Below are 12,027 nucleotides of genomic sequence, written 5' to 3'. Positions count from 1 at the left end.
AACTAGAAAAAAAATATTTCATTCAACCACATTTTCCAATTTGTCAAATAAAAATATATATAAAAAATAACCAGTACCGTGGCATCCATAAAAGCCTGAACTAAATTAAATATAAGATCATTATTATTTTTTTTGCCACATTGCTTGTCAAAACATTGAATAATAAGTGATCAAAAACCTGCATGTACCCAAATATGGTACAAGTAAAAAAAGACAGCTTGCTCTGCAAAAGAATAAGAAGCTTTCAAACAGCTTCAACAATAAAAAAATATAAAATTATAGGACACAGACCAAACTATTCTTTTATATGTGTTTTATTGTCTGAAATGTAGGAAATAACACATACACGACAGCATATAAATGTAGAGTAATTATACTGATTGCAGAAGAAAGCTAACGTGTCATTTTTTTTGCACCACACAGTGTTCCGTCTATACTAAAAATCAACAATGCTGGAGAGGAGGAGAGGTGAGTAACTGTAACTGTAAAAGAAAAAAATAATGTACAATATAATATGTGTCTTTTTGTATACGTATACAAATGCATGCACAAGACATTGTACATGGCCAGGGGAATTATGGCTCACAGAAACATGTTCAGTAAAGTCAAGTACATTGTGTTGGCTAGTTTTATAAAATAAATAAATAAATAAAACCCACAACAAACATTTAGGTTGAAAAACTTTTTTGTGTAATTTTCTAACCTGGATATTACTTATCCTAATTGACACAGTGACTTAATTTTTGTATTGAAGGGGCAAAGCTGCTTTTTTTATTTAGTGGGTATAGTTGTTAGGTGTCGAGTTCCCACTTCTGCACAGGGGGACTCTCGAGCCATCTCTGCAGCGGTCTCCCATTCTTCTCCTGCCGCAGTAGAGTCTGCTCAGCAGAGACATCGTTCCCAGCGTCTTGCTCAGTATCACTCTGTACAAAGAGTTACTGCTGCTTTTCCTGCTTCTGCCATTGAAGTCAGTGTTGGGCAGCGGCGAGCAGATGCTTTTGGGGCTAAGTCCTGCTTTTCTCTTTCTGAGCATGCCCAGGGCAAGATCTCCCATTGGAGATCGAGGGTCACATGCTCAGGTACTGCAGCACATCTCATTGGTCCTCCAGGAAGGTCCTGAAAGGGCAAAACTTCGGTAGCAGCTTCCCATTGGACCTTTATTGGAAGGTCCTGAACGTGCTGCAACTATATAAGCTGCGCATGACCGCACGGCCATGCGCTAGTATAGACTTGATAATGTGTGTGTGTGTCGATGGATGTAAGCTCCTAAATCATTCCCATTCCTAGTGTTGTTGACTGGTCGCGAATGAAGGATTGCTATCTAGCGCCCGACTTAGCCATCAGCACGTAAACACACAATACAGCGTCTTATTGCTGTGACCGCCAGTGCGGTGCCGTGCGCTTTCACAGCGCTTTCCCGACCCAAGCCTGGGTGGTTAGTGGCGTTCGCCAGTGCGGCACTGCATGCACTCTCGTGCTTCTATTGCTGTCACTCGGACACCCCAGTAGCGGTGTCGAGCGCATGAGGTCTATGTACTCAAATCCTGTGTCTTGTGATTGAGTTCTGAGACTCCTTGCTTGCGCTCTTGGTGCGGTACCGCGGCCCTGTGACGCAACGGGGTTCGCTTCCTTCACACAGGGTGAGATTAACCCGTGTGTGTATTCTTTGTACCGCCATATAGTCCGTCATTACTTGGCAGCAGGTTCCATCTCTGCACGGTGGACCCCGGGCTGCGAACGCACCATACTCTATCTGTCTTATTATTTGGTGCGTTCCGCTAGTCCTAACAATAGTTGCTTATTTTATATTCAGGGGCACAGTGGTTTAATTGTATATTCAGGGGGCACATATGATTCATTTTTATATTCAGAAGGCAGAATAAGTGACTTTATTTTATATTGTGGAAGCTCCACTGCTTAGTTTTATATTCAGGGAGTAGTGTAACTGATTTTATACTCAAGCTGAGCAGTTTGTTAATTTTATATTCAGCGGGTCGGTGGCTCATTTTTTATGTTAACAGTGATTTATATATATTATGTATTACTTTTTTTTTTAAATACGGTAGTTTGGACCTGATACAATATTTGTGACTTTTTGGCCTACTTTTTGGTGTGTTTGCCTGTTTTTCAGTTTAGTGTTTCTTAATGTTTTTAGCTGTTTCATAATTTGCGACTTTTATGAAAAATTGCCATATTTGTCGCAAATGTACTCCATTCCCACTTCGGAGCGATTTTATGCATGCCATAATTTTAGTGGAACATGCATTTTTTTTGTGCTGGAAAGTCACCAAACAGGTTAAAGACAAAAAAATAAAGGGCATTTATTTTATTTTGCGCAACATTAATTAACCACGTGTATCATTTTGATTAAATTGGCCTAAATCATTTCAGCAAAATAAAATCAACAATGTAAAAAAAGAAAGGTGACTTAAAAAATCACAAATAAGTCCTGGTCATTTGTCTTTTCTGAGATCAACTTCAGTTCTTCTTGCAGGTTGAACTGTGAACTTAAAGAACTCAGCTGCAAAAGCCCTGTCTTATTGAGTCAAGCAAAAGCCGAACCATCAAAGATTTCTACAAGTAAAAAATCAAGAGAGCGTAAGGGGTAAGTAGAACGAGGTCACACATTATGCCATAGACAAAGTAAGATTCTAATACTTATTTATAGGTATTGTGAATTGTGTTTGTACATATTCTTTGTCATTTGTATATAATTACGGTTGCCCAGAGGTAAATTCTCATTCTCTACTGGGGGTGACCGTAAGCTAAAGAAATGTGCATTATGGTGTCTAATGAAAAAACAGTAACTTTATGATGATATATACACTTTCAGCAGTTTTTACAAGTGTACATGTATATCGGATCTTGGGGTTATCAATGCTATACATAGTGTTATCACCATAAGTTTTGCTACAGTTTTTTCCTACTGTCTCCCTGTGTGAGATGTTTTCCCATGGAATAACCCTTTAATAGAAGATCACTGTAAAGAATTTACGCTGCAATATAAGTTTTGCAGTGTATTGTCCTACCAAGTAAAAGAGGATTAAAGATATGTAGTGTGACTAAAAAAAAACGTTTGATTCGACTCCTGTTTCCAATTTGTAAAAAAAATGTACATGAAAAATAAAAAATAACGGGCAACGTGGCATCTAAAAAAAACCTCAGAGCTATTTAAATAGAATAGTATTATTCTGGTTACATTGTCTGCTTCTAAAATTGAATAATAAGCAGTAAAAGACTGTATGTACACCAAAATGGTACATGTACACAATTCCACTGATGGAAAAATAAAAAAGTATAGATCACGGAATATGGTGGCATAAAACATTTTTTTCTTTTTTTTAAAGTTTATTATTGTCTAAATGTAGAAAACAAAAAAAAAACTATAGCATATAAGTTTAGTGTAAATGTAGTCACACTGACCTGCAAAATAAAGATGTAATTTTTAAACACGCAGTGACCACCATAAAAATGAAAATGGCAATACTGAAGAGGAGGAGAGGTGAGTTACAGCTGAAAAATAAGAAATCAAGCGGTGTAGCGGCTTAACCTGTGTATAAACTCATGCAGGACATTTGTCAATCAATGTATGTATTGGGTGGGGGGTGAAGTAGGACTCACTGGCCAAAAAGTGATGTGTTGATCTCATGTGTGTATTCTGGTGGCTCACTACATAAAAAAAGATAAAATCAACAAACTTTAATGTAAAAATTGATTTTCGTATGCAATTTTCTAATGATATATACATTTCTACCTCATGTGGTGTTAGAATAGTTGTGCAAAAACCACTTACACCACTCCCTTTTTATTCTTTAAAGTAAAATAAATGGGCTAAGTTTGAATCATGTGACCGGGCCATTTTTATCACATTCTGGGAGAACCCATTTAAAATACAGGGTGTAGATAATCAGGAGTAAAACTCTTGAATACAGAGTATGGGTGAAAAGTAACAATCTGACTCAAGTCCTTCTTTCAGGTTGAACAGTGAACCTGAACAACTAAACTGTGAGACAGAATTCCAGGATAAACCAACAAAGATTCCCACAAACATGAAATCGAAAGAGAGTTGGGGGTGAGTACAAAGACAAGTTCACACATTGTGGTCAAGATTCTGACGCTAATAACCGACAGTGATTTATAGGTAGTGTCTATTGTGTAGGAATCGTTTCTTTTTACTAGTTTTTAGCTGTTGTGTTTTTTTGTAAGATCAACCTGAGTTTTCCTTGCAGATTAAATTGTGAACTTGAAGAAATCAGCTGTGTAAGAGAAATTCAGGAAGATCCGAAAAATATTTCCACAAACGTGATATCGAAAGAGGGTCGAGGGTAAGTGCTTTAAAAGTTCACACAGTACGGCGAGGAGTACAGTAAGATTCTGTTGCTAACAGCTAACAAAAAAAAGAATTTTCTATAATTTTTAGGTAATGTGTATTGTGCTTTTTAGGCAATTGGGCCATTTGGATAAAATTATCTAATAGGGTTGCGAAGAGGTATTATTTTTCCCCAGAGGTGACCCGAGCCTAAAAAATATGGAAAATCCTGAATAATTTCATGTAAAAACATAAGTAAATGCCCCTCCATATCATAGGAGTGTAGCAACAAGCTTTCTGTTGGCATTAAAATGAGAAGAGAAGAGAAGTACATGTAACTGTAGGGTCTAATGCAAGCTGTACAAGATTCTGTAATTAACGCAACCTTTGAAAAAATATTCTATGTACAAACTATAGACAGTGTTCAAAGTTGAAAATACACTTTCAAGGGTTATTCTAGTCCAATATCTTCGGGAGTGCGCTACTCTCTGGGTTCATGCTTGCCTAGGGAAGTGCGCTACTAAAGATTGACAGCTGAGACCAACAGCCTTATACAGAGGAGATTCAATAGATGTGAGAGGAGAGAGCAAACTAGGGGAGGTTACAGCAGAGGGGCCAAATTCAGTGTGATTGTTCAGTGATATGGTGTATATGGCATTCATCTTGCTGAATGTATGATGTACAATAAAAATAGTTATATTGTAGAAAAAAAAGCAAAAATTCCTGCTGAATTTGAAATGCAATTACGGTATACATTTTTATTTCTTCATTTTTAACCCCTTAGTGACCAAGCCAAATTTTACAATTCTGACTACTGTCACTTAATGAGGTAATAACTCTGGAACGCTTCAACTGATCCCACTAATTCTGAGACTATTTTTCATGTCACATTCTATTTTATGATAATGGTAAATTAAGGTTGATATGTTTTGTATTTATTTATAGAAAAAATATTAGAAATTTGATAGAAATGTAAAAAAAAAAATAGCAATTTTCAAACTTTGAATGATTTAATCCAGATAGTCATACCATATGAAAACATTAGTAAATAACATTTCTCTCATGTCTGCTTTACATCAGCACCATTTGTAAAATAGTCGTTTATTTTGTTCGCATTTTAGGAGGTTTAAAAATGTAGAAGTCATTTTTTATTTTTTTCAAGAAAATTTACTCAATTTCTTTTTTTAGGGACCTATCCAGGTTTGAAATTACTTTGGGGGTCCTATATATTGGAAAACCCCCCAAAATGATACCATTTTAAAAACAGCACCCCTCGAAATATTGAAAACTGCTATCAAGTAGTTTATTAACCCTTCAGATGCTTTTCAGGAATGAAAAAGTTTATTTTTACCACCTAAATGTTGATAACTTCTGAACAGGCCACTGTGGCCGGCAGACTCTAAGGCCGTTATTTGGCCGTGACTACCATGGCAAACATCAGGACCACACAATCATGATCTCAGGGTGCCGATGGGGTTAAAAAGGAAGCACTCACACACTGTTAACCATTTATATGATGTAGTCACTATTGACAGCAGCATCTAAGGGGTTAAAAAGACATGGACGGTGCCAACACCGATCGTGGCTGATGCAGCAAGTTGTCAGCTATAGTGTACAACCGACAGCTGCTGGATTGTCACCTGTATGGGGAGGCTATTCTCTTATATCTCAGGTCAGTAAAAAGACATATTAGCGGTCATTAAAGGGACACTGTCACCTGAATTTGGAGGGAACAATCTTCAGCCATGGAGGCGGGGTTTTTGGGTGTTTGATTCACCCTTTCCTTACCCGCCGGCTGCATGCTGGCTGCAATATTGGATTGAAGTTCATTCTCTGTCCTCCGTCGTACATGCCTGCACAAGGTGCAATCTTGCCTTGCGCAGGCGTGTACTATGGTGGACAGAGAATGAACTTCAATCCAATATTGCAGCCAGCATGCAGCCAGCGGGTAAGGAAAGGGTGAATCAAACACCTAAAAACCCCGCCTCCATGGCTAAAAATTGTTCCCTCCAAATTCAGGTGACAGTGTCCCTTTAAGGAGTTAATGCACTAGGAAGCAGCAGCAATCCACAAAAAAAAATCTGAAATCAGTGTCAGACAGAAACAGCAAGCTTGCTATTCACAATCAACTGCTTTTCCATTTCATGTACTGTACATTCATTTTGTGAAGGAGGGAATAATTGTTTTTTTTAAAAATGCAAATGAAAATTCCCAAAATCCAAACACTTAACTGTAAGGGTACCGTCACACATAGCGATATCGTTAACGATATCGTTGCTTTTTGTGACGTACCAACGATATCGTTAGCTAAATCGTTATGTGTGACAGCGACCAACGATCAGGCCCCTGCTGGGAGATCGTTGGTCGCTGGGGAAAGTCCAGCACTTTATTTTGTCGCTGGATCTCCTGCTGACATCGCTGAATCGGCGTGTGTGATGCCGATTCAGCTATGTCGTCACTGGTAACCAGGGTAAATATCGGGTTACTAAGCGCAGGGCCGCGCTTAGTAACCCGATTTTTACCCTGGTTACCGTTGTAAATGTAAAAAAGCAAACACTACATACTTACATTCCGGTGTTTGGTCATGTCCCTCGCCTTCAGCTTCCCGCAAACAGCTGAAAGTGTATATATCATCATAAAGTTACTGTTTTTTCATTAGACACCATAAGGCCAGTCTCACACGTCCAGATAATTCCGGTACCGAAAAAATCGGTACCAGAGTTATCCGTGTCCGTGAGCTCACGTAGGCCATCCGCGTGGCACACGTGCCGCACACGTGTGCCGCCCGTGTGCCGACTGGGTACCACACAGAGCATGCAGGAGACAGCGCTAGAGATAAGCGCTGTCCCCTGCATCTGGTGCTAAAGCCGCTATTCATATCTTCTCTGCAGCAGCGTTTGCTGGAAAGAAGATATGAAAAATCCTTTTTTTTTTTTGTATTTTCGTGTTTTAAATAAAGATCCCTGTCCCCACCCCCCTCCCACCCCTTGTGCGCCCGCCTGCTGTTAATAAAATACTCACCCGGCTCCCTCGCAGCGTCCTGTCCTCGCCGCACCTTCTCCTGTACGAGCGGTCACATGGTGCCGCCCATTACAGTCATGAATATGCGGCTCCACCCCTATGGGAGGTGCAGCCACATATTCATGACTGTAATGGGCGGCACCACGTGACCGCTCATACAGGAAAAGGTGCGGCGAGGACAGGACGCTGCGAGGGAGTCGGGTGAGTATTTTAGTAACAGCGGGCGAGCGCACAGGGGGTGGGGGGGGCTGGGGACAGGAATCTTTAGTTAAAACATGAAAATACCAAAAAAAAAAGGATTTTTCATATCTTCTTTCCAGCGAACGCTGCTGGGGAGAAGATATGAATGGCAGCTTCAGCACCACGTGGGGGGGGGCAGCGCTTACTGTAGCGCTGTCTCCTGCATGGCACACGGACTGCACACGGACAGCATCCGTGTGCGGTACGTGTTTTACATGAACCCATTGACTTTAATGGGTCCGTGTAATCCGTGCGCTCCCACGAACACTGACATATCTCCGTGTTTTGCACACGGACACACGGTCCGTGAAAACACGCTGACATGTGCAGAGACACATTGATTTCAATGTGTCTACGTGAGTCAGTGTCTCCGGTACATGAGGAAACTGTCACCTCACGTACCGGAGCCACTGACGTGTTAAATCGGTTTTACAGGAACAGAGCTAAGCCCTTAGGGGTTTACTGCATTTAACAACAAGCTTGTTATTTCTTTTACAATGAGCAGACTAATCAATGTAGCTTGAGAGTGAAATGTAGGATGTTCAACATTTGTACAAGTTTGAGAATAGAGATGAGAGGAACACTTCGCACAACCCGGAGTCCCCGGTCAATGTCAGTGCTCCATCAACATGGACAGGAGCTACGCAAATTTCTTGACCTTCCAGGATCCCAAGCTCAGCTTATGATTTTGTATGATTTTTGGGGATTGGTGTGTTGTCACCTGTGCACTACTTGCTGCACAGATGTTACCACACCAGGCCAGCAAATCAAACGCTAAATTGGAGAACCCAGAAGGTCAGGAAATTCGCACAGCTGCTGTCCATGGCCAATGAGCACTGAGCTGGACTGTGGACCATAGTTGCACGCAGTGATACGCTCATCTCTAATTGGGATTCTGGGAGGTGTTGAATCATGGTAGAATAATCAAAACCCCTAGATTGTAGAAAGAGAGACAAGAGGGCTCTAAATGATAAGGTCTGAACAGTGAGTGGCCGGGAATAACCACTTGAGATTCAGTGGGAAAGCATTAAACAGATTGAGGTCTGTGACATGCCTGGAGTGTACTGAATCATCACTTTCAGTCCTAGGTGTGATCCAAAAACCCCTTATCATTGATATCATTGGCCTACCAGCATCATTAAGCTGGAGACCAATAGCACTGGTTTTGTTTTTTCTTAGATTAACCTAATGTTTTCTTTTTTAGGTTGAACTGTGATCTTGAACAAATCATCTGCGAAAGAGGAATCCAGGAGGAAACAACAAAGATTTCAAATATGAAATCTAAAGAGAGTTTTGGGTAAGTAAAGGTCATCAGTAAAATATGCTCTCATGTTAACGGCCAACTGTGTATTATAGGTATTGTGTATTGTCTTTTAGGTGTTTATGGTAATTTGTAAGAAATTATTTGATAGATGTTCCTAGTGGCAATATTTTAAAACAAATTTTTGGAAAACCTTGCAGTAATCTCATATAAGTACAAGTAACTGCACATCTGCATTATATTAGTGTTCCTTAGCTATTAGGGTTGTATCTAGAAACAAGCTTCTGGACTCTAGTAAAATGAACAAAATGGTGAATGCAGCTCTGGAGCACATGACGGGCTGTACAACAACAGTGCAAGATGCTGTAAATAATGCAACCACTGAAGATTAACTTTACGTTTACGTACAATTTATAAAATGGCTGAAAATAAGCTGTTAAGGGAAACTGAAACTAATACAACTGAAGCTGCACATTATATGTATTTATTAACAGAGTATGCATGATTATTGAACATTTTTGACCTGTGCAATGGCTGAAAAGCATAAATCATAGAAAATTGATCGGTATGCAAATACCTATTTTTGGGGGTACAGATTTAGAAGGATTGACCGGAATTCTTCTTCTAGGCTGAACAGTCAACTTAAACAAATAAGCTACGAAAAAGAATTTCAAAAGGAGCCAACAAAGATTTCCACAGACATGATATCTAAGGAGAATTGGGGGTAAGTGCGGCAATAGGTTTACATGTTGTAAATGAGTTTACACATTATACATGAGTGAATAAGGCTACTTTCACACTAGTGTCGGAATCTCCCCGTCGCAATGCGTCGGGCTGAGATTCCAATGCTAGCGTTTGATGCACCGCACAATGGGTGCAGCGGATGCATTTCTCCGGCGCATCCGCTGCCCCATTGTCAGGTGCAGGGAGGTGGGGGCGGAGTTCCAGCCGCGCATGCGCGGTCGGAAAAAGCGGTCCGTCGGCAGCAAAAAACGTTACATTTAACGTTTTTTGCTCCCGGCGGTCCGCCAACACACGGCGCAACCGTTGCACGATGGTTGCGACGTGTGGCAATGCGTCGCAATGCGTCGCTAATGTTAATCTATGGGGCAAAAATGCATCCTGCAAAGAACTTTGCAGGATGCGTTTTTTGCCATAAATGACGCATTGCGACGTATTGCAAAAAACGCTAGTGTGAAACTAGCCTTAAGATTCTGGTGCAAAAAGCCAACAGTTATTTGAAGCTTCCATGTTCTGTGTTTTTAGTTATTTGTAAAATATTATTATTTTGTGGGCATCCAAGAGATAACTTTTTTCCACCAGCGTGCCCCAAAGCTGAAAAGTTTGAAAAAACATTGCTGTCGTCTTATTTTTTTTTTAAAACGTAACTTAATTTTATAATAATGAACATACCGTATAAACTCGTGTATAAGCTGACCCGAGTATAAGCCGACCCCCCTAATTTTGCCACAAAAAACTGGGAAAACTTATTGACTCGAGTATAAGCCTAGGGTGGAAATGCAGCATTTACCGGTGAATTTCAAAAATAAAAATAGATAATTATTTCCCCATATCTGTGCCCCATATACAATGCTCTGCACCGTTCATTTTGTCCCATAGCTGTGCCCCATACTGTGCTCGGCACCGTTCATTATTGCCCCATATCTGTGCCCCATATACAATGCTCTGCACCGTTCATTTTGTCCCATAGCTGTGCCCCATACAGTGCTCTGCAGCGTTCATTGTGCCCCATACAGTGCTCTGCAGCGTTCATTGTGCCCCATACAGTGCTCTGCAGCGTTCATTGTGCCCCATACAGTGCTCTGCAGCGTTCATTGTGCCCCATACAGTGCTCTGCAGCGTTCATTGTGCCCCATACAGTGCTCTGCACCGTTCATTGTGCCCCATACAGTGCTCTGCAGCGTTCATTGTGCCCCATACAGTGCTCTGCACCGTTCATTGTGCCCCATACAGTGCTCTGCACCGTTCATTGTGCCCCATACAGTGCTCTGCACCGTTCATTGTGCCCCATACAGTGCTCTGCACCGTTCATTGTGCCCCATAGATGCTCCACATAAATCTGTGCCGCCGCTGCTGCTGCAATTAAAAAAAAAAAAAACACACTCACCTCTCTTGCTTGCAGCTCCCGGCGTCTCGTTCCGGCGTCCGGTCCCGGCGTCTCCGCTCTGACTGATCAGGCAGAGGGCGCCGCGCACACTATATGCGTCATCGCGCCCTCTGACCTGAACAGTCAGAGCGCAGACGCCGGGAAGATGGAGCAGCGCCGGGAAGATGGAGCGGCGCCCGGCGGCTGGAACACGGACAGGTGAATATTGCATACTTACCTGGTCCCAGCGATCCTGACGCTCCCTCTGCCTGTCACAGCTGTCTTCGGTGCCGCAGCCTCTTTCTCTATCAGCGGTCACCGTCACCGCTGATTAGAGAAATGAATAGACGGCTCCACCACTATGGGAGGTGGAGCCGCCTATTCATTTTTCTAATGAGCGGTCCCACGTGACCGCTGATAGAGGAAGAACTGCAGCCCCGAAGACCGTGGGACAGGCAGAGTGAGCGTCAGGATCGCTGGGACTAGGTAAGTATGCCTCAGCGCCCTCACCCCTCACCCGCCGACCGTGACTCGAGTATAAGCCGAGAGGGGCACTTTCAGCCCAAAAATTTGGGCTGAAAATCTCGGCTTATACTCGAGTATATACGGTAATGTTATAAGATGAGAATATATATATATAGATTAAGTGGCAGTCACTTCTGTATATGGGCCAAATTGCTTACTTTGGGTGTTACTTATTTTACCACATTGTTTTTTTTTATTCAGTGAGCACATATGGTACTTGTTTTTATTAGGCTGCCGTCACACTATCAGTATTTGGTCAGTATTTTACATCAGTATTTGTAAGCCAAAACCAGGAGTGGGTGATAAATGCAGAAGTGGTGCATATGTTTCTATTATACTTTTCCTCTATTTGTTTCACTCCTGGTTTTGGCTTACAAATACTGATGTAAAATACTGACCAAATACTGCTAGTGTGACAGCAGCCAGAGTGTAACATTGCTTAACTACTTCTGGACCACCCATAGGCTAGGTTCACATTGCGTTAGGGCAATCCGTTTAGCACATACGCTAGCGGATTGCGCTAACGCAATGTCCCAAAAGATACCCGATCTGCGCTAGCGAGGA

General features: G+C 41.5%; 1 protein-coding gene across 6 annotated transcripts in view; it reads left to right on the top strand.

The window, feature by feature from the left end:
- Positions 1-12,027, top strand: part of LOC138648709 (uncharacterized) — a 131,407-nt gene that overhangs the window by 79,126 nt on the left and 40,254 nt on the right. For 4 of the 6 annotated variants that reach the window (XM_069738541.1, XM_069738540.1, XM_069738538.1 and 1 more), the window contains 8 exons: positions 424-468; positions 2,495-2,605; positions 3,458-3,502; positions 3,977-4,072; positions 4,230-4,325; positions 5,094-5,138; positions 8,775-8,867; positions 9,460-9,555. In XM_069738541.1, coding sequence (XP_069594642.1) covers positions 424-468; positions 2,495-2,605; positions 3,458-3,502; positions 3,977-4,072; positions 4,230-4,325; positions 5,094-5,138; positions 8,775-8,867; positions 9,460-9,555 — 627 coding nt within the window. Of the gene's footprint in view, positions 1-423; positions 469-2,494; positions 2,606-3,457; positions 3,503-3,976; positions 4,073-4,229; positions 4,326-5,093; positions 5,139-8,774; positions 8,868-9,459; positions 9,558-12,027 lie in introns of all 6 variants that reach the window. The other 2 variants (XM_069738537.1, XM_069738536.1) reach the window with 2 other exon arrangements.

The sequence above is a fragment of the Ranitomeya imitator genome, chromosome 9 (assembly GCF_032444005.1).
Source record: "Ranitomeya imitator isolate aRanImi1 chromosome 9, aRanImi1.pri, whole genome shotgun sequence".
Lineage (NCBI taxonomy): Eukaryota > Metazoa > Chordata > Amphibia > Anura > Dendrobatidae > Ranitomeya > Ranitomeya imitator.
The sequence above is the reverse complement of the archived record's forward strand: the minus strand, read 5'-3'. Positions and strand labels throughout refer to the sequence as shown.